Here is a 23789-nt window from a genome sequence, read left to right as displayed (position 1 = left end):
ATTTCTCTCGTATATGATTTAAGTTCACAGGTTCATGTTATTTGTCGTGTCCTAGCCTCGTCACTACTTCGCCGAGGTTAGGCTCGGCACTTACCAGTACATGGGGTCGGTTGTACTGATATTGCACTCTGCACTTTCTGTGCAGATCCCGGTACTGAACCGCACTGATCAGAGTTTGGGTTGCTGCCTTCAGTCCACAGGAGACCCAAGGTAGATCTGCCGGCATTCGCAGACCCTGGAGTCCCCTTCCCTCTATCTTAGATTTCCTGTCTCTTTTCATTTCGAGAACAGATGTATTTCCTTTAAACCAGTATTTGTAGAAATTCTTAGACGTTTGTGGATTGTGACACCGGATCTTTTGGGTAGTTATGTATTAGTGTTTTAAACTGTTATAAAATTTCCGCACTTCATATTTGTTTAGTTTAAATTATTGTTAATTACTGTTTTGGTTAATGAATAATGTGTTAGAGCTGTATCTGTTGGCTTGCCTAGAATTCTAAGAGTTAGGCGCCATCACGATCCCGACGGTGGGAAATCCGGGTCGTGACAGTATGCTTGGGGAAAAAAGTCATTTGAAGATATTTTAAAGACAATGAGGGACTAACAGTGTGACTATTTGACAATGTATAGTCTCGGAGGTTTTCCACTTGCTTTATAAATATGGTTTTTTAAGTGTTGCTCTATGGTTGACAAGCATCTAGCTTTTCGCGTTGGCACAAATCTGCCACGCTTGCTTAATTGGAAAGTCACTAAAACTCCAACATATGCGGATTTGACTGGCGGGGTGATCATGTCTAGTATCGACCAGGTAAACATTTTGTACCATAATACTTCTTCATATATGATTTCAGTTTTTCTGTAAGTATGTCTAATTATGAATATGTCACAATTTCCTTTTTCTACTACTGTAATCCAGCTTTTCTTATTGTAGTTGGACTATAGGAACATTTTCCCTACTCGTGAAGAGATGTCAATGCTGAACATCGCCACCCTTTTTGAAGTTAATGCCGATGATGTTGCATCAGGGGAGGTGCCTGCCTTTCACACTGATAATTCTGTCTTTACATCTCCACCTTGTCCTCAGAATATGGAGCAACAGTCTAAATGACCTTATCCTCAAAATACGAAGCAACAGCCTAAACCGAGTTATGATCCTTCGGCGTGCATTGATCTGTTGCATGATGAAGTTGAGAAGTTAAGGATTGCTGTTGGAAAGGTACTGCAGCTTTAGCTTTTTTGTAGTTTATCAATACTTTTTGTATATACATGATTTTTTGGTTATAAACATGGTTGTTGATTTACTTTTGTTGTTTTTGTTGTTTTTTGTTGTAGTTGACTGATACAGTTACGACACTCAACAGTTATGTAGTTTCTTCCTTTAAAAAAGTGTTCGATTTTCTGAATATGAAGGAAACCAAGCAAACGAGGGAGGAGTTTCCTGATTCTAAGGTAATGTTTTACTGATAAAACCAAATCACTCAACAGTTATACCTTCTCTTTCTATTATTTTTTATTAGATTCGTCAGTGCGTGTCTGATGACAATACATCTGGTCTCGGCGAATATGATGGCGATCAATATGATGTTGTTCCTGACTTTGTCGAGAAAGTGAATCAAGATAACATGCTAGCTGACAAAACAGATTTAGGTGTCAAAGCAAATGAGGGAGTTACTGATGGTGTTGATCATGGTATTCGTTCTGCATTTTATCTTTTTTGTTTGATTTTTCTTTTCTTTATTTTGAAAGTTTTTTATTATTGGTTTTTATCTGTCTAAGGGGCAGCAGGTGATGTCAAGGGTGATACATTTTGGGATGACTTTGGCGATGAAGATTTAGTTGCGCTACACATGTCGCAAATTGTGCTTCAGACCACCCGTCATAGACATAGAAGAGGATTACATTTCTCATGAACAGTCGGTTCGACAGAAAATACCAGGAAAATATGCCAAATCATCGTATTTGCTAGTTTTTTATTCTGGGCATCAGGATCGGCGCACAAGCTCATTTTTTATATCAAGCATCCTTTCACGATCAAAATTGATGATTTTGATCCCTTGTCGCCATTGGCCAAAGAGTTTTGCGCGCTTGTGGATAATGAGATGGATACGAGGCGAAGGTAGCTTAACTTTCTTTAAGCTTTCATGTTCTGATTTTATACTTGTCAATGAAGGTAATTCTGATTACTTTTTATTTTTGTGATTTGAAGTGCCAAAAATATTTATATCGATGAAGTAAATAAGCTTGCGGAAGCTTTTACTTTTGGCTCGTGTCATGTGACCACGAAGGATTGGTTCCACTCACTTGCGTATTGTGGTCGACCTTTGATTGACACGGTATTTAATAACTTTCTGTCCTAATGCCTTTTTTTATTTGTTGCGTATCTTTATTGTTTGAGACCCCCATAGTGTATACATAACTTTGTAGAATCAAATGCAAGATTCTCACGGCATAAGATTGTATAACCTTGTATAAATAAGTATAACCGTGTATAAATTTGTAGTACTTTGAATCATTTAGTAGTGATGGTTGTTTTTGTTTTATTTTTCTTGTCTCAGCACTTGGATGTCCTCTTTTACTATTTGAGGAAGACGGGAAAATATGGGCCGAATGTTGCCATACAGTTTACTATAACCGGCTTTGCCTTTGTTAACAAAATCAATTCACTGTATCAAGATTTCAAAGTGAAGCAAGATCCTTCAGTGATTCCTGAAGGGCATGAAATAGCAGAGTACATTAGAGGGTTTTATTGTGATGCAAATGTAGCGTGGCACACTGTTGACCGCGTCTTATTCCCTATTCATGTCAAGCGCGGAAGAGCACAATTGATCCACTGGGTTTTGGGGTTGTTTACGTTCATAGATAGGTGCATCCACATCTATGACTCTAACCGTGGAGCTATTAATGATAGACTTGTGTTGGATGTTGCATTACCTTATGAAATTTTTATACCTTACTTCTTGAAGAGTTCTGATTTTTATGTCGAGAAGGAGGGCATTGATTGGAACAATGGTGCACATACCGATAAACTCATTCAGATGCTTTGCAGATTTATCTGGTTAATAATGTACCACAACAGATCAAATGGTAGGTTAATCTTAGTTGTTTTACTATTTTACTATTTGTGTACCTATTTACAGTAACATACAAAGAATCTGATTTTTTGTTTTAATTACAGCGATTATGGTGCTTTTGTTGTTGGCTTTGCTGAGTATTTCATCCTGGCTAAGGAAATTCGAAAAGATAATTTTGAAATTGAGACACTTCGCACCAGGTGGGGATCTCTGTTGTGGGATTTTGGAAGGAAAAAATAATAGTCCGGTGCAATTAGTGGTGATGAAATCACAGGGAGACTTTTCAGGAAGAGGAAGAGGGGATGACCGAGAAAGTAGTTCTGGTTTTTTTTCATTTTAATGTAGATGAATTTATTTTTTTTTAGTTTATGGTAGTCATTACACATTGTTGTTGTGAATGAATTACATTTTAATGAATACTTTAATTGCTTTTTTCTTTAACAAAGTATGTAATTTTCGTTATTGTTGCAGTTTTGTCAATTTTGCAGGGTTTATACATATGTATACAATTTTATACAAACTTATACTCTCATTTATATATATGTATACATATAATGGCACTGATTGTTTGCAGTTTTGTTTTGCATTTGCACAATCTATCTATATATTTAGCACCATTAAAAACATCAACAAACTATTAGTGGATAATCAAAACATGTATAATGAAATATATTTAACATAATTGCAACATATAGTATAAATTGTAATTCTTTATTGACATTTGTAACTCAATTGCTTGTGAAACTTAACTGCTCAACATTTGTAACTCTATTGTTTGTGAAACTTAACTACTCAACATGACAACATATGTAATAGGAAGTGTTATGTTTCCAACTATTTATTTTGGTCGATTCCTGCATGTTTTTCTATTGTGACCACTTTGTCCATATACAGAACATAAAAAACCCCTCTTATGCTCTTTCTCTAAAGCCGGTTTGAGTCTTTCCTTTCTTGGCCTTCCTGCATTTCTTCTCCCTTTAGATGGTAGGACCATATCTTCCAGCACCTCTGTTGGGATTACCCATAAACTCTCATCTGGCATCAGATTCACTGGAAATTCATAAGTTCTAAGGAGGTTATCCTTCTTGTAGTAAAAAGAGCAATACTAGCCGGGTTTCAGCTATTGGTTCTTCAATATCGCCCAAGCATGCGGACATGGAAGTTCATCCATTTGAAATTTTCCGCAACTGCATGTTCCTCTTCAAGGCACACTATGTTTCGCCTTACCCCTTCAAGCACAGTATATAACTGCTCCGTAGCAGGCCTCACCTGCAAAATTTTTAAAAAAAAAAGTTAACGCACATTATACATTATTATACAGAGTTATACATCCTTATACAAGCAGTAAAATGCAAGTCAGCAGTGCCATGCATCATTATATTTGATTTGTTTTACTGTCATTTGCTCCGATGCAATCTGATTTTCTCGAAGGAGTTTGTCGTACATTTCTCCAAGCTCTGTAGATGTCTCCATTGCACTTTTTTTGTTTTTGTTATTCCACTGTTGTAGCAAATTTGTCATATACTCCAGCAATCGCATTATTGGTAGATCTCTAGCATCTTTGTTTGCTGCATTAATTGACTCTGCAATATTGGATGTCATTACCATCGACCTTTTCACTTTGGAGTATGCCCTAGACCACCTTTCATAGCCAATTTCGAACAAGTAAGGCTACACCCTCGAATCAATTTTGCACATCTCTCTCATATGGTAGTCAAACTCCTCTATCGTGTAAGCTCTAGCCAAAGCGAAGAAGATCTCCTTCAATTGTTTGTGATGTTTCTTGAATGTGCGCTTGACATTCTGCCACAAGTGAAACATGCAAATACAATGTGGAACTTCTGGGTACACAGCTTTTGTGGCATTGAAGATGCTTTCATTTCTATCTGAAACTATACACATCCCTTCCCTAACACCAAAAGTACCCTTTATCTGGACGAAGAACCACTCCCAAGATTTATTATTCTCTGAATCTACAATTGCATATGCAAGTGGAAGGATTTTTCCTGTTTATACAAAATAGATATTAGGATTCAGACAATTATACAAATCTTATACATAGTTATACACGAATATACAACTTTATACATACTGCAAATTTTATAAAAACAACAGCTCTGAAATCCTATACACGTTTGTACATGAAACTACAACATTATACAAACTACAGAAACAAGGTAGATGCAGTCAACTCACCAGCTCCATCCTGTGTGCAAGCAGTCAATATGGTACCCTTATATGCTGCTTTAAGGAAACTTCTGTCAACAACCATTATCAGTCTGCAATTCTCCCAGCCCTTGATAGATGCATATAGCGAAACATATGCATAAAGTAAGCATCCATCTTCTGATTTGTGCAACTTTGTAACCGTTCCTGGATTTGTATGCTCCAACATATACAAATACCTCGGCAACTCCTTATATGAATCGCTCGGATTCCTTATCATTGCCATTGTTATCTCTTTAGCTCTCCATGCTTTCATGTAGCTCGCTTCAACCCCGTGTTGCTTTTGCATGTCCTCTATTATATCATTTGCGGTGTAAACTTTTTTTGAATTAACATACTTGTCCTTGACTATACTAGCAATTACACCCGAAGTAGCTTGACGTTGTGTTAAGTATCTTTCACCATAGCCGCATGTGTGATTATTATTATAACTTCTAACCTTGAATATGTTTGCCTTGTAAACGGCAGAAGATTTAAAACTCCAAGCACAATTGTCATCCACACACATAAGGTGATACCTAGGATTAAAGATCATTCAACTTCTAAATACACTTGTATACAAAAATATAACTAGATATATACTAATTTTAATACCTCTATTACAAATATATACTACTTTATACATATTTATACATATATATAACAGAATGTACAACTATTGCCATACCTTGTTGCGCTTGATCTCTTCACCTTGAATTGGAACCTTTCGTGTACAGCCAAGTTTTTCATCACACTGACAACTGTCTCTTTATCTTTATAAACTTGATCCTCCTCAACCAATTCATTTAACATATTATCTATTATACCATAATCAGTGTTCTCAATTAATTTGATATCAGGCATAATCTCTGTGCTATCAATTGTGGATGCATCTTCAATATCATTTACATATTTGCCTTTATCTATACAACTGGAACTTGTAGCAACCAAACTACTGGAGCTTGTAGCAACCAAACAATTATCATAAATCTCTTTCACAGTCACATACAACGGGTACTCAGTGAAATTGAAGTTTTTCTTCTTTAATTAAATATACACCCGAACACCAGTATAGTTGTAAATCAGGATCGGTGCCAAACCATCTTTTGGGAGAAAGTTAATGTCTAATGTGTTTAACTCATAATCAATTCTAATCTGTTTCGAAATTGCTTCAACATAATTGTTGTAGCTGACTGTCGACTCGTTTATTACACAATCGCTGACGAAATTGATAAACTTGTTGTCTTCCCATTCACCACTATGAAGAACGTAAACTGAAAAAAGCTCCATCAAACAAAAAGTTAAAATCAAAATTGCAGCAAAAATAAGAATCGCGCTGAATGCAGCAAAAAAAATTCACTTTTCGTATTTGAACTGCTGTTAATTCGAGAAGAAGAAGAATTTCTAGGTTTATTGGAGTTACATTGACTGTGAGATCGCATTTTTGTAGATTTGGGGAAGAAGAATGGAAAGAATGAGAGAAAATCCCGCTGAAAGATACAAAATCCCGCTTCTGAATCCCAAAAACGGAAATAACGCCCCCTTTTTCGGATATGGGCCTGTTATTTTTGGGCTACTCAATTGTAAATTGAAATATGGGCTATAAAGTTGAAAAGTAGGGAGCCCAGCTGTTTTTATATGAAATTTTCCCTGTATTTAATTGATGGCATCAGCTCCATTACATATTATACGACGTATTAGTTTAACATAAGTGACACCTTTGATACACTCTAGCTAGAAACTCATAATCGATTGAAGTCGCCAGAGAAATATCTTTGACAACTAGTCAATATTTTTTATGATTATATGAACCCAGGCCACACAGAGAAAGGGGAACATTCCTTTGAAAATAAGAAGAGAAAGGGCAAAATTGGTACATTATAAATGTTTACTTTAAGATAAATTTGTTAAAGTCGCTACATGAATTTTTAAAAATAAAAAAATAAGTAAAACACAAATAAAATCATCATAACGAAAAGAATCTTGAAGGAAAGACTCTATAATTATCTCATTTAAAAAAATATGGATTTCTTCGATAGGAAAACAATATTGTGAGCAATATTACTTTGCACTTTTTTGGTCCAAGAAAAGCCACGCCTATGAAACTAGTGGTACAGACATAAGATTAATTCTAATTTGCAATCCATGAAATGAGGACCTCCCTTTGTCGCTCGTTAGAATTTTCATTAAGGGGTCTCATAAAATTTAAAGAAGTAAATATACAAATAAATCAAGGAGATTCAATAAATAATATATATATATATATATATATATATATATATATATATATATATATATATATATATATAAGAATAAGAGAAACACAAAAAGTTGATATGTTTATTGAATCAGAGCAACCTTTAAATACAGGAGTGAAAAACTAATTTCCTAAACTAACTCCTCTAAAAGAGGAGGACTAAACCAGTTGCTAAACAAACTCCTTGAATAAGGATATTTATTTGAGAAAATAAATGAATAATAAAATCCTAACTACTAGCTAAGGAATTGGTCAAAGCAGTAAAGTAGTTGGTGGTTAACTTATGCGCTAATACGCCCCCCTCAAGTTAGGCAGTGTGTAACTACGCCTAGCTTGAATATGTGTCTATCAAAGGCTGGCTTTGGTAGCTCTTTGGTGAGGGTATCCGGGAGCTGATCTGCAGTATGAATATGAACAATGCGAACTTGATTATGTTGGACTTGCTTGCGAACAAAGTGAAAGTCCACCGCAATGTGATTCATACAGCTATGGCAGACTGGATTAACACAAATAAGTTGCACCAGCATTGTCACAGTAAATGATTGGTGCTTGTGGAATTGAAACATGTAGTTCATTTAGCAGATTCGTCGCCCAATTTGTTTCAACAAGTGCACTTGCAACCACTCGATACTCTGCTTTGGTTGATGAGCGAGCAACTGTTCTTTATCTCCTGGATGATCAGCTCACAGGATTTTTGCCAAAAAACAGCATGTAACCAGTAATGGAGGCTCGATCACTCGCATCTCCAACCCAATCCGCATCAGAATACATGTGTAGCTTGAAATCATTATCTCTTTGAATGCAAGACCAAACTGAATTGTTCCTTGAAGATACCTGAGTACTCAGTTGAGTTCTTTCTTATGTACTTCAGATGGGGAGTGCATAAATTGAGACAATTTGTTCACTAAGAAACTTATGTCTGGACGAGTGAACGACAAGTACTGTAGTTTTCCAAGAACTCTCCTGTAGCGAGTGGCATCAGTTGGTTCCGCTCCATTATTTTGTTGAAGAACTTCACTGGAACTCATTGGAGTTTTTGCGGAATTGCAGTCTTTCATATTTTCTTCAGAGAGGATTTCACTGATGTAATTGGATTGTGATAGAGTAATTCCATCTGCAACACAAAGCACCTCAACCCTGAGAAAAAAGTTAAGGTTTCCGAGATCCTTAATGGAAAAACGGCCAGCAATACAATATATAGCCTGATTTACATATGAGCTATGGCTCCCGGTGATGATGATATCATCTACATAAACTAGCACATACAACACGTTGTTCGACACTTTGCGAATGAAAAGTGATGCATCAGATTCGGACTTGACAAATCCCAAATAAAGAAGGAACGTCTTAAGTTCATTGTACCAGGCCCGAGGAGCTTGCTGGAGTCCGCATATAGCTTTTTTTAGGCGACATACATGTGAAGGGAACTGCTCATCTTCAAAACCCGGAGGTTGGACCATGTAGACTTCTTCTTCTAGGTGACCCTGCAAGAACGCGTTGTTGACATCAAGCTGACGTATGGGCCAATTCTGCTGGAAAGCAATTGAAAGCACCAAGCGCACAGTAGTTGGTTTGACAACCAGACTAAATGTAGCGTGAAAGTCAATTCCACGGTGTTGTGTAAACCCCTTTGCAACAAGACGAGCCTTGTAGCGATCGATTGTCCCATCAACTTTTCTCTTTAACCTGTATAACCACTTGCAAGAAACAATATTTTTTTGGGGGTCATGTCGTACCAATTCCCATGTCTGATTATTCAATAATGCATCAAATTTCCTTTTCATTGCTCTCTGCCACTGTGGTGTTATTTAGCTTATTTAAAACGGGTGATGGTGGGGGATAAGTGAGCCATGAAGTCAAGGATTGTTTTCGGTTTGTGAATGTTGTTTTATGAACGAGTCACAACACGATTTGGAGGAGGGAGAGAAGGTTGTTGTGGTTCTGTGACTGGAAGTGATTCTAGGGAAGGTTATGAGGGTTGTGGAGATGAGGCAGTGGTACGAGCAACAATGGTTTGGCCAGTAGATGTCATTTTGGCCATTCTGCGACTGTATACAATTGGAAAAGATGGTGATTGAGACCGTGAGATTGAGGTGAATGGTTGTTGAGAATATATAGGTGTTGAGGAAGGGGGTGGTGATAATGTACGTAGTGATTGTGGAGGAGAGGAGACATTTGAATTTCTTGGGATAACTGTTTGGGATGGCAATGGGGGATAAGATTGGGTATCATTAAGATCAGGAGGAACAACAGAATTTGTAGGAGGAGAAGTAGAAGACGTACCTGTAGTTGTAGATTCTGTTGGAGCACAGGTAGAGGATACGATGTCTTTTTGAGCGCTGGTTTCTGTATTTGGAATAAGTATAGGGTTGGGTAATTCACTTATTATGGGAGGAGAAAAAATAGGAGATTTTGTTGGGTTAGTTTCAGTTAGGTTTTCCCATGCAAGAGTTTTAAAATTTAAGAATATATTTGAAAACATTGATGACAATAATAATTTAAACAATAACCTAAATAAACACAAGGTGTTGACCGTGGCTCTATTTTTTTTTTTTTTGAATAGGGTTTGAGCCAGGGATAATAGAGACACCCGAAAATTTTTAAAGAATTATAATCCGGATCGTTACCAAACAATATTTGAAAAGGTGATTGTCGTGCCCCATTTTCTCGCGGAAGCAGGTTTCGACGTCATGACAACTCTTTTTGGAATGGGAGATAGAGTGCTAAAGGAGAAGAGTCTCTACCTAGTGATTTTAAGGTGCGTTTGGGCACCTATTATGCAGATAACTCTATTTGACTAGTGAACGCCACCAAAGATCGGGTAAGGGTTCAAATTACCTCCAAAAGAAAGTGTTAGGCACTCTTCGAGGTCCACAACTCCGGGTCCCGGCCGAACTTAAGATTATGTGGATCACAATTAGGCTAAGTGATCAAATAGACAAAGGGAATTTTAAAGGTCAAAGAATTTCATTACAACACGATTAGTACAGATCTTAGTACGAATATAGGGATCCAACTATTTAGATCTAATAGCAAACATAAAAATGGTGGAGGGGGGGTCCTAAGTTTTTTAGCATATAGGATCACTTAATACTTCACAACTCCCTTGAGGTAGGGTGTTACTCATATTATTCAACGGGCATAGACTATCATCTCCTGCTACCCGATTACTATGTTAAAGTTGTTTACCTGAAGCACACTAATTCAATTCTATGTCGTGCTTTATGCGTGCACTACCCGTCACATACCTATGGTCCAGGAGGTATTGGACCTTTACTTGGGTGGTTCTAGACCTTACTTAGGCTGCTCAGAAATGTCAATACTAGGCGACATGCAAAACACATTGGACTTCAAATATGGCAATTAAGGGCTCAAGTTTGCCTCCACACTTAAGCAACAAATGCATACAAGACAAATTTTCATGTTAGGCGATTCATAATTAAGAACCTTAAGCCCTGTATACAAGATTTCTATGTGACAATGCATTAAAACATACAGAGGCTAGACGTTGCTCATAGACAGGGTTATACAGTTTTTACACGCTGATTACAGAGATAGCAGGTTTCCAGTTATTAAACTTATAGATGTTGTGTTTAAGTGATTTACGCGCTAAGTGACAGTGAAATCTATTGAGAGAAAACCCAGAATTATTCATGTTTTTGACAGCAACATAAATGAGCTGTAAACAGTATCGAGAAGTGCAGCATTAACAATTATTAAGGCAAATAGTGGTATCCTATAGACAGGATCTCTAACGATTAGCACTTGGAACCGATTTTATCGTTATACTTAGCCCTTCGGCGTGTCTTCTAGGTGAACAGTCTGACACGATAACAAATGAAGTGATCAAAATCCTATCAGCATGATTTCTAATGAACAGTGCGACACAATAGCGAATGAAGTGATCAAAATCCTATAGACATGATTTCTAATGAACATGCTGAGGCGAATTGAAAGAAAGTTCAGTGATATTTATTCCCTATAGGCAGGTTTTCTAGTATCACGTAGCAGTAGGAATAGTTAGAGCATTTGAATTCATGTTTGCTAGCAGACAGTGTGTGTGTGTGCGTGCTTCCCCTAATGACATGATTTCTACAGTGCACATAGATATATATAGCAAGTAAATCATTGGGTCCTATAGGCATGTTGTCTACTCCTTTTTCATGCAAATGTTAAGAATCTACCCACTCCCCATTTTTACCAACACCCAATTGTTCTTACAAAATTATTACAGAACCAATGATAAAGAAATTACAAATATTGTACAAATAATGATAGTAGGCCCACAGCAGGCCCAAAAGAAATACCCAGCACTGTCTGGGCCTTCAGCAATTCTCACGCAGCATACCCAGATTTCCCACAAGGATCCATATTCATCAACACAACCCAGAATCCATAGAAGAGCTCAAAGACAAATCAGACACCCATATTTCCAAGCATTGAATCACTTAAACCAACCAGCTTAGATATTCAGCAGATAATAGGAAGAAAGGGTTGGCTGTCAGGAATCGTGCAGGTCTCAGTAGTAGACGGAGTGAATAAAGAACCCCAAATCCTACTGTGTCAGAGTTCACAAGAGTCTCAAATGGACTACAAGCAGTGCTCACACTAGGGAGGTCAGTAATAAGAGCCTTAGTGGCCTTGGCTTTCAGCCGACCAAGAATGAGAGGATCAGTATAGCACAGGTAACAAATGGGGGAGAGTAGACAATAGTTGAGGGACAGAAGTTGAGGGGATATTCTTATAACTTAAAGCAGACATAACAAGGTTGAGAACACAAAGCAACAAATCAGAGAGGTCATAAACTTAAAAGTAGGTTCAGTAGGGACTTAGAAGCAGGTTCAACACTTAGTAAAATAACACATAGACAGTCACATATTGAAAGAGTTAGGGAAAAACAAGTTGGCAAGATTGGCAGAAGTTATCACACACAGGTGCATAGTATTAACAAGTCTAAGAAAGGCACTGACTTAGAGATATGAAGCCTAAAGGACTTAATTATGTCAAACATAGTATGGAAACACAAACTAAGATGGCATTCTAAAGGTTTAAAACAGTCATTAAGGATACAAGACTAAGCAAAACAGAAACATGTTGTGAGGGAGCAGATCATAGTTGATAGGAAAGGTCTTAGTATAGATTAGAACACATCACATATGCAAGACTATCATTACAAAGATTCAGAACAGAGTGGGAAAGTAAACTCATGTCAAATAGCAAACATGGGCATTCATGTATCGACACAGTAGACTAATTAACTAAAGAAAGTCCAAGTTATGTCAGGGATTCATCCTAATATCATGAAGCAGTTCAAACAAGTTGAGATGACTATTCCAAAACCTCAAACAATCACCAAAGGAGTATGAGATCAAGTGAGCATGTTGAGTGACAAAATAGCAGAGAAACGGGTCACAGGTTATTACAGAAGTGAGGCATTCGTTACAGAGATTCAAGACAAAGCAGGTGAGCATATTCATGAACACTCAGGCATAAATACACTAGCTAAACGAGCTTGGACATAGACAATCTTAGTACTAGCAGCATTAGAAGAAGTTACATGCTAAAGAGACTTAAAATGAGTGTAAAGTTAATAGAGTTGTGCATAAAAGTAACTCGGAGACACATTAAGCCATAGATTTCAGAAGTGAGAAGACATGCAAATCAGATACACATAAAAATGAAATTGCAATAGGTCAAGTGACTTACTAGTTAAACGGACGACAATAAAGAACAAAAGTGTCACGACCCAAATTCCATATTAGGCCGTGATGGCGCCCAACACCGTTGTTAGGCAAACCAACACTAATCAACTAGTGAATTCTCGTTTAAAAAATTAGAACGTGATAACTTCTCCTTATTTATAAAAGTAAATTAGGAGTTTAAGAATTAAGCATAAATAAATGGAAGCAATAATTACAAATTTAAATCATGAAAGTAAACCAAAAATCATAAGTCTACTAATGTGTGTTCCAAGACCCGGTGTCACAAGTGTGTGGTCAATCCAGTAGAATATAAAAAAACATACTACCCTACTGTTTGGAAAGAAAATAGACAGGAAAAAAAAGACAAAAGAGAGACTCTAGCTGCTGCAGAACGGCTCAAAGGGCAGCTCACCGGGAAGTCTCAAGCTGAGGAGTCAAATCTACGCGTTGGACTGATGGTCAGATGCACCTGCCTCAAAACCTATACAATCATGTACAGAAGTGTAGCGTGAGTATATAAAAATATGTACCCAGTAAGTATCTCGTCTAACCTCGAAGAAGTAGTGACGAGGGGTCGACTCCGACACTTACTAGGGCCAACAATATAATAATATGAAGTTCTAATTCTTAAAGCATAATGTATGTAGATAACAATCAAGATCAAACAAGAATAATAACTAAGAAACCCTTCCATCATATTTAATAATTCAAGGCACTTTCTTTATTTAAAACAAGTGGCCTTTCAAGCAACAAAGCATACAACTATAAAGAGTTCCAGTTCTATTATCACACACAAATACCACAAAGGACGTTCGTCCCAATCCAACATAAAAGTAAAATGTGCACTGCCGAGAGTCGAACGGCGCGAACCATAGATGCATTTATTCACCCTGCTCGCGAATTATACAAGCGACGCAGTAAAGATATAACCCCGCACGCGAATCATACTTGCGACGCGGTCAAACATAATTTTATCATTTAAATCATAACCCTTCCTTGATTCTGTTTCAAAAATGAAGACAATTCAACTTGAAGCCTTTAAATCCTTAGAATTTCCTCAACTTAATTCCTCTCATAAAAATTAGCACATATAATCAAATAATAGTGTCCACAAAGCATGGTGTAAATCTAAAACTACCCGGACATAACAGAAATAATAGCTACGTACGGACTCTCGTTACTCCGTACGTATAAGCTCACCTATGGGGAAATTTCCCTCTTACAAGGTTAGATAAGAGACTTACCTCGTTTCGAGCCTACTTCCAACTCAAGAATGCGCTCAAACCCTCAAACCGGAGCCGAACAATCCAAAACTATTCAAATAGTGTAAAAACCAATCATTATAGGTTCACAAGTTCATATTCTAGCTATTAAAGTGATTATCCAACCCCAAAGGTAAGATTCCTAAAATTCACCCCTGGGCCTGGATGATAAAGAATAGTGATGTCATAATCCTTCAGTAACTCAAGCCATCTACGCTGCCTCAAATTAAGATATCTTTGCTTGAACAAATGCTTTAAGTTGCGATGATCAGTGTAAACTTCACATGACACTCCATAAGGGTAATGCCTCCAGATCTTAAGAGCATGCACAATCGCGGCTAACTCCAGATCGTGCACAAGGTAATTCTTCTCATGAATCATCAGCTAGCATGAACAATATCCAATAACTCGCCCCTCCTGCATCAATACACAACCCAAGCCAACGCGTGAAGTGTCGCAATATACCGTATACATCCCCGAACCGGAAGGCAACACTAGAACCGGTGATGTAGTCAAAGCTATCTTGGGCTTCTAAAAGCTCGCCTCACAATCATCGAACAAACAGAATGGAGCACCCTTCTTGGTCAATCTAGGTAAAGGTGTTGCAATGGATGAAAAGCCTTGCAAAAATCGACGATAATAACCTGCTAATCCCGAAAAATTCCTAATCTCAGTCACCGAAGTGGGACGTGGCCACTACCAGAAATTAGGCCTATGGCAACGATTCCAGAATCGTTCCAATAGATAGGAAAACAGTTGCTATTGATCTACTATAACGATTTAGTGACCGTTACATCGGCTCCCGTGCCAATAGATCTACCGCGACGGTTATAGGTAATGGTTCCAAAACCATTGCATTAGATTGGTCTATTGCAACGGTTTTCATCTTATCTATTGTAACGCTTATTTTGGTCAAATGGGACGGTTCACAACCGTTGAAATAGCATTTGATACAACGGTTAGTTAGGATTTGTGTTTTAAGACAAGACCCAAAGCTAAAGATGCATGACATCAATGTCCAATTGTCAATTCAGACCTTAAAAGTAATTCAACCATGCTCGTGGAAAATGACACAAGAAAATAAACTACATTTGAGAAATACTATAAAGAAAAACATGCAGATTAAATCCCTCAAACAGCTTGCTGGAATCAAATAATACATAAGTCAGGATTATAATTTGCCAAAGTAAGTCCAATATTAAATGTTTCAAATCTGATTATTTAAGCAACTACGCAATAGAACATTCGACCAACACGCTAACTACAACATGTAATACAAACTTGATTGGTATCTTAAAAAACATTTATAGTTATAGATATTCAAATTGGCAAAAGTTTCAAGTTTGAGATAAGTATAGAACATAGGACTCTGTTAACGAACTATAAACAACATCTGAGAATGAAACAGAGAAAACCATCAAAAGGTAGGTATTTGAGCAATTTTCTATTCTAGAATCAGGCAGAGACAATTCTGTCTAGGATCTACATGACAGAACAAAGCCATACAACATCAGACAACTCGAAAACTAAGCTTAATTAATAAGAGCTAAATGTTATCAAACATAAATTGAACAAGGCAATACACAAGCAACAACACGAAACACCAAAATGATTAGACAACTTGCAGGATATCAAGGATCAACCATCAATGAGAAATGAACTTGGACAATAAGAGATTGTCGTGCCTGAACATGAAGAGTCAACAAACTGATGAGGCTAGATTAAAAGGGGTGTAACGAAAGTCAAATGCTACTTCAGCCAGCTTTACATTCCCGCGAGCTCATGGCAAGCTCACTTATAGCTAAATATATTAAAAGGAAATGGATGAATAATATTTTATAAAAACTTCATCAACTTAATATGGAAAATTTTCCTAATCTCTTTGTATTGCATGACTCTTTTTGGGCACGTCATTTGCTGCTTGCATTTGCTTATATTCCAACTCAGAAAACAAACTAAAATAAGTATAAAAAAGAAAGAACCTTCTCTTGAGGAGCTTGAAATGCAAACACTTTTTCTTTTTCCTTTTATTTTAGAAATTTTTATTACACTGATATACACTGAGAAAACTTTTATATCCTCTATAGTTACTACAATTAACAGTAGTAAGTTTTGTAAAAAGAACCTAGAATCCAAAAATCTCATTTAACCAAATACCATTGGAAGCTGTATGAACTAGTTCAACTAGAGCGTAATGAAGGCAAAAGACAACTTGCAGATTAGAAATACAATATCTGGAAATTGACTAGATTAACTTCCATTTTTAATTTCATAATCCAAAGTTCGTACCATACTCATGTCGAATTTGCATCTTCTTTATTAAAGAGCCACTTAGTTTTAACGCAAAAATCTAATAATTTAAAAGAAGCTTAACAATTTAATCCTGCACATATGTGTCAGATTTACAACAGCACAACTTAATTTTATATTGTAATAAGTCAACTAAAACCAATTTGTATGTTGGTCAAAGGCTTTTGGTGGCCACTTATTGGAGAAAAGGTCATATGAAGCATCACCATGAGTTCTACAACCTATATTTTTCAGCAGATTGATCTACTCTATAATTTTCATAAGAAAAAATGATCCACTTTATAAATTTATTGAAAAACACCAGCTACTACTACTTATTCAATCATAGGACAAAGAGAACTTTGTGAGAAAAATACAGATATGAACAGAACTAGTGATTTAGTTATGAACCACCTATTATAATGATCTCTAAATAGAGTTCCAGTAAATTACTTGAAAAACTCATAACTAAAAGCTAGAGCTGTTTATTTCTCAAACCCGAAGCATAGTGATAGGTCAACTATTGAAGTTGAGCCCGTTGTAAATAGGGATAGCAAATGGTGAATCTATAACAATAGAATTTTTAAATAATGACAATTCTCAGAAAAATACTTTCTAGCTGAGGCCAACAATATGGACTGCCAAACTAGATGCACTTAGTAAATTGAATATAACATAGGATATAGTTGTTATTTGTAGAAGCTCATAAAGTAAATCGAGAAAATTCTATTGCATAAAGAAGCCCCAAATTTCGAAATCCCCCAAAATAAAGCATGCACATACATGAACAAACCAAAGAAACACTAAAATTTCAGAAAATCTCACATAGAAAAGCAAGAAACGATTTAAATAATTGCCCAAACCTAGAAAAAAAAGGGAGAAAGAAGTAAGGAAAAAACTGAAGAAGATTCAAAATCAAGCGAATAGATCTATGTTACTTATACCTTGGTATCTTCCCAGGATAGATCTATGTTCTATGTTCTTGATTTCTTCTTATAGCTTGAATATATTTCATACCGTATCTTCAAAACTAGAACTTACGCGTTCTCGTTCTCTTCTACCTGCCTAAGGAGATCTTCTACTGACCCAGAATCCTTATTGCTTGATGGCATTTTCTCTTCAATGTTTCGATTGCCTTATTATAAGATGGCCGGCGCCTCTTCTGTGAGTTGTCTCAGAAATGGGGGAACCGCGACTTTGAGTTGGAGAAATTAGAAGAGCCACATAAGATGTTAAAATAAAACCCTAGAAGAGGAAATTAAGAACCGACACAATAGAGATATTTTTCCATAAAACTGTCCCTATAGATAGACCTATTGCAACGGTTCCCATGCCGTCGCAATAGGGTGCCCTATTGTAACGGTTCTGGAACTAATGCAACGGTTTGGCTCCAAGACTATTTCAATAGGACACATACCCTTATGCAACGGGTATAACTATTGTAGTAGATTGTCTATAGCGACGGTTATATAACCGTTGCCAAAAAAGCGTTGCCATAGGTTGAATTTCTAGTGGTGGGCCAACTCTGAACTGCCTCAATCTTCTTAGGATCCACCTTAATACCCTCTCCTGATACAACATGCCCTAAGAATGCCACAGACTCTAGCCAAAACTCACACTTGGAGAACCTAGCATATAGCTTATGTTCTCTCAATGTCTGAAGCACCACTCTCAAATGTTGCTCGTGCTCCCCCAGGCTGCGTGAGTAAATCAAGATGTCATCAATGAAGACGATAACAAAAGAATCAATATAAGGCCTGAACACCCGGTTCATCAAATCTATAAACGTCGCTGGGGCATTAGTCAAGCCAAAGGACATCACTAGAAACTCATAAGGGCCATATCTAGTACGGAAGGTAGTTTTCGAAACATTTGAGTCCCGAATCTTCAATTGATGGTATCCCGATCTCAAGTCGATCTTAGAAAACACCCTAGCACCCTGCAACTGGTCAAACAAATCATCGATACGCGGCAACAGGTACTTGTTCTTAATGGTGACTTTGTTCAACTGGCGGTAATAAATGCACATCCGTATAGTCCCATCCTTCTTCTTCACAAATAACACTGGTACACCCCAAGGTGATACACTTGGTCTCACAAACCCCTTTGCTAACAACTCCTCAAGCTGCTCATTTAACTCCTTCAACTCTTTCGGAGCCATACAGTACGGTGGGATAGATATAGGCTGGGTACTTGGAGCCAAATCAATACAGAAATCAATGTCATGATCTGGCGGCATGCCTGGAAGGTCAGAAGGAAACACATTGGCAAACTCCCGGACTACTGGAACTGAATCAATCGTCGGAGACTCTGCGGTGGTGTCCCGAACATATGCTAGATATGCCAAACACCTATTCTCGATCAGATGTCGAGCCTTCAGAAAAGAGATAACCCGACTAGATGTACTAACAGAAGAACCCTTCCACTCCAATCTCGGCAACTCTGGCATCGCTAAAGTAACAGTCTTGACATGACAATCAAGGATGGTGTGATATGGAGATAGCCAATCCATGCCCAGGATGACCTCAAAGTCGATCATATCAAGTAACAGAAGGTCCGCTCTAGTCTCGTAACCACAGAATGTAACCACACAATACCGATAGATCCGATCCACAATCACAGAATCGCCCACAGGAGTGGACACATAAACAGGAGTACCCAAAGACTCACGTGGGATATCCAGGAAATGAGCAAACAGAGATGACACATATGAATAGGTAGACCCTGAATCAAATAATACCGAAGCATCCCTATCGCAGACAGAAATAATGCCTGTGACCACGGCATTTGAGGCCACTACATCTGGTCTGGCCGTAAAAGTATAGAATCTAGCTGGAGCACCGGCTGGCTGGTCTCCGCCTGGCTCAACAATAGCTGGCTGACCTCCCCCTACCTGGCCTCCACCTCTAGGACGGCCCCTACCAGCTGTCCCCAACCTCTAGGCGATCGGGCGGTTGGTGCTGCAATTATGGGCTGATGACCCTGCTGTACTGCCTTGCCCCGAAGAGGTGGCCCGGATCTCCACGCTCGTAACAACCTCTCCGTACCAGACTGCTGACACGATGCCTGACCTTGATGGCCTGAATACCCACTAGAAGAACCCTAAATGGCTGGTGGGCAGTATGAACTCTCTGGCATGGCACTGAATTAGGCACTAGAAGAACCCTAATGAACTGGTGGGCGGTAAGAACTCTCTGGCATATCGCTGAAATAGGGTCGCACTGGAGCACCCCGAGGAGGTTGTGGTGGTGCTAGATATGTGGTCCTGTTGAGCTGACCCCTCCCAAACTGACCTCTGCCTCTAGATGGGGCACCTCTAAACTCTCTAGAGAATCGGGTCCTCTTGTCCTGCCGCATCTTCTCTCTACCCCTCTGGAGCCCTCAATCCTTCGAGCAATCTCCACCACTAGCTGATAATCAGTCCCCATCTCAACCTCTCGGGCCATGCTAGCCCGAATACCGGGGTGCAACCCTGCAAGAGATCTCTGCACTTTCTCTGCGTCCATAGGAAGTATCATAAGTGCATGGCGATACAACTCAGAAAATCTCGCCTCATAATCGGTCACGGACAACTGACCCTGCTCGAGCTGCTCAAACTGACACCGCAACTCTTCCCTCTAAGAGGGTGGAATTATTACGACCCAAACTCAACCCGTCGTGATGGCGTCAATCGTGGAACTAGGCCAACCTCAACTCAAAGAAAAACCAACCACAATACTAAGATTTAGAACATTTGCAAAAAAAACGCATTTTACTATTTTGAAAACGTAAGGCATAATTCATAATACGAAACAACCAGCCCAAAACCAGGGTGTCACGGAGTACATGAGCGTCTAGAGAAATAACATGGTCTACTACAATGTTTACTGAGGAACAACGGAAATACAACTGGAATCAAGAAGGATGATCGAGATCTACGAACGCCATGCAGATACCTCAATAACCTTCCAAGCCTGCAACCTCGATCAGTGACTACTACCGGTACTGAAAGCACCCGGATCTGCACACAAGGTGCAGGGGTAACGTGAGTACACCAACTCAGTAAGTAATAAGTCCAACCTTTGGACTGATAGGTAGTGACGAACTCAACCTCATCAAAGATAACAGAAATAACGTACATAAACGTAGGCATGCTTTCAGTTAAATAAACAACTCGAACAGTAAAACAGAACAGGTATGAACAAGGTGAAAAAGTGAAACTCTGCTACATCTACATGCCAATGCACATGCTGTATGAAATGCACCATGCTGAGTGACTCATGTGCCCACAATCTCAAATGCTCGTCCACTCAGTACCATATATGGCTCATACGGCCCAGGGAAGATCCATCCCGGAATATATACATCTCTGACAGCAATCCCTCAGTACTGAGGAATGCCAATCCAGCCTATGGAGAAGATCCATCTCCAGATAATAATGATAACAACCTCACAACCACTCGGTACTGTATATGGCTCACAAGGCCCAAGGAAGATCCATCCCGGAATATATACACATCACAGACCACAGTCTCCAGTACCGAGGAACAGGCCGATCCACCCTGATGGAGAAGATCAATCTCCATACCAAGGGAAGATCCATCCCTGAATATAATCAACCGCACTCACTGGGGGTGTGTTACAGACTCCGGAGGGGCTCCTTCAGCCCAAGCGCTATCATAAGCCAACGAAGGCATATATCAATAATCCGGTGCAGCGTGCAGCCCGAACCAAAACTATCACTCATAATCAGGCTCTCAGCCTCACTCAATCATCACTCTCCAATCTCTCCCACGAGCTCACAATGCCATGAAAACTAGCCCGGAACAATGATTTGATGTGCAAATAAATAACAGTTGAGACTGAGATGTGATATGAAATGCATGAACATGACTGAGTACAGAATATCAATAAAATCAGTGAGATGACAGCAAGAAATGACCACTAGGGGTCCAACAGTATCGACGTAAAGCCCTAGCATGATAACTAGCATGATTTATAGTCCATTTACTTAATCATGTGAAGAAACACAGATATCAACAAGATAGAATTTCTAATCGGTGCCATGGGATGAACCAGGTCACAATTTTCACGGTGCACGCCCGCACGCCCGTCACTTGGCATGTGCGTCACCTCAATACCATCATATAGCACATAGTTCGGGGTTTGAAACCCTCAGAACCAATTTGGAAGCGTTACTTACCTCAACCAAGCCAAAATCCTACTCTGCGATGCCTTTTCCCCTCAAATCGAACTCTGGATACTCAGAATCTAGCCATAAACAATTCGATACAATCAACACGAGCTAAAGGAATCAATCCCATAAGAAAATGCTAAGCTTAAGACCAAAAGTCAAAAAGTCAACTCAAAAGAAGGGCCCCGGGCCCACGTCTCGAAGTCCGATCGAAGTCACAAAATTTGCCAACCCATTCAATTACGGGACTAACCATACTAGTTTCACTCAATTCCAACTTCGAATCGACTTTCAAATCTCAAAAGTTCATTTTATGAAGTTCCACCAATTTTCCCCAAATTTTCATCCCAAATCTCTACTCAAATGATGAATGAAACATTATAATTATGTATTTTTGCCAAAATTGAGTTAGAATCACTTACCCCGATGGTTTTCTAGAAAATCCCTCAAAAAGTCACCAAATCCCGAGCTCTCTATGTCAAAGTATGAAAATAAAACCCTAAACCTCGTATTTATAGTGCACTCCCGGATCCCAAATCCGCTGACCGCCAAAAAAATCCACCGCCGCCGCGTCCTTCACCGCTGTCCACACCAGCCTCCTCCGCTGAGCGCGGAATTCTGCCGCTCCCGCAAAAACACACCACTGACCGCGAATTTCTGGCGCGGTCCACGTTCTCAACATCAGAGAACCCCCTTGAAACTCTAGCAACTCCCTCAGCAACCCAGCACCTGTTTCAACAGCTAAACTCCTTCGATAACTATCCGAAACACATCCGAGGCCCTGAGGACCTCAACCAAACATACCAACCCATCCCATAACATCATTCAAACTTAGTCGAATCTACGAATCACTCAAAATAACACCACACATTGAATCAAACCTCGAATTCAAGCCTAAGAACTCCAAACTCATAAATTCCACAAATGACTCCAAAACCAATCAAACCTCGTCCGAATATTCTCAAATTTTTGCACACAGGTCGCAAATGACCCTACGAAGCTACTCCAACTCTCGGAGTTCCGTTCTGAGACCGTCTACGCATAAGTCAACATCCGGTTGACTTTCCCTAACTTAAGCTTCTAAATAGGAGGCTAAGTGCCTCATTCCTCTCCAAAACCACTCCGGACCCAAATCAACCAACATGATACAATGAAACACAGCTGAAGAACACAAAAGAAAGCAGAAACGGGGAAAACAGAGCTGTAACTCATGAAACGACCGGCCGGGTCGTTACATCCTCCCCCTCTTAAACAAACGTTCGTCCTCGAACGAGTTTAGAAACGTACCTGGAGCCTCAAATAGGCGTGGATATCTGCTCTGTATCTCCCGCTCGGTCTGCGAAGTAGCCTCCTCCGCGGGCCGACCTCTCCACTGCACTTTCACTGAAGCTATATCCTTTGATCTCAATTTACGAACCTGCCGCTCCAAAATAGCCATTGGCTCCACATCATAAGTCAAATCACCGTCTAACTGAACCGTGCTGAAATCCAAAACGTGAGACGAATCGCTGATATACTTCTAGAGCATCGAAACATGAAATACCGGGTGCACCCTTGACAAGCTAGGCGGCAGAGCAAGCTCATAAGCCATCTCCCCAATCCTACGAAGTACCTCAAAAGGTCCGATGAACCGAGGGCTCAACTTTCCCCTCTTCCCAAATGTCACAACACCTTTCATGGGTGATACCTTCAATAGAACCTTTTCCCCAGCCATATAAGACACATCGCGAACCTTTCTGTTAGCATAACTTTTTTTTCTTAACTGTGTTGTACGTAGCCGCTCCTGAATCACTTTCACCTTGTCCAAAGCATCTTGTACTAAGTCCGTAC

The 23789-nt window shown here is 39.0% G+C and overlaps 2 protein-coding genes across 2 annotated transcripts; both read right to left on the bottom strand.

Annotated features, from left to right (window-relative positions):
- Positions 1-3769: 3769 nt before the first annotated feature.
- LOC109219290 (protein FAR1-RELATED SEQUENCE 4-like) lies at positions 3770-7519 on the bottom strand. Its single transcript, XM_019383725.1, has 5 exons — positions 6700-7519; positions 5965-6550; positions 5268-5815; positions 4516-5077; positions 3770-4340 (listed from the first exon to the last, which is right to left on the bottom strand). Exons 2-4 carry the CDS (start codon positions 6138-6140, stop codon positions 4743-4745), a joined length of 1059 nt encoding a protein of 352 aa, XP_019239270.1. The 5' UTR covers positions 6141-6550; positions 6700-7519; the 3' UTR covers positions 3770-4340; positions 4516-4742.
- Positions 4203-4673, bottom strand: LOC109219288. The gene is made up of 2 exons (XM_019383724.1): positions 4467-4673; positions 4203-4340 (listed from the first exon to the last, which is right to left on the bottom strand). The coding sequence occupies exons 1-2, from the start codon at positions 4671-4673 to the stop codon at positions 4203-4205; spliced, it is 345 nt and encodes a 114-aa protein (XP_019239269.1).
- Positions 7520-23789: the final 16270 nt, after the last annotated feature.

Source organism: Nicotiana attenuata, unplaced genomic scaffold (assembly GCF_001879085.1).
Source record: "Nicotiana attenuata strain UT unplaced genomic scaffold, NIATTr2, whole genome shotgun sequence".
Taxonomy (NCBI): Eukaryota; Viridiplantae; Streptophyta; class Magnoliopsida; order Solanales; family Solanaceae; genus Nicotiana; species Nicotiana attenuata.
The sequence above is the reverse complement of the archived record's forward strand: the minus strand, read 5'-3'. Positions and strand labels throughout refer to the sequence as shown.

Bases quoted from the DNA above. Each gene is read 5' to 3' on its own strand.
- LOC109219288 (XM_019383724.1), bottom strand. From the start codon at position 4,673: ATGACATCCAATATTGCAGAGTCAATTAATGCAGCAAACAAAGATGCT. The intron at 4,341-4,466 runs GTAAAACAAATC...AAAATTTTGCAG, and splicing joins TTGCATCGGAGCAAATGACA to GTGAGGCCTGCTACGGAGCA.
- LOC109219290 (XM_019383725.1), bottom strand. From the start codon at position 6,140: ATGCCTGATATCAAATTAATTGAGAACACTGATTATGGTATAATAGAT. The intron at 5,816-5,964 runs GTATGGCAATAG...CTTTAATCCTAG, and splicing joins AAGAGATCAAGCGCAACAAG to GTATCACCTTATGTGTGTGG. The intron at 5,078-5,267 runs GTGAGTTGACTG...TTGTATAAACAG, and splicing joins TTGCACACAGGATGGAGCTG to GAAAAATCCTTCCACTTGCA.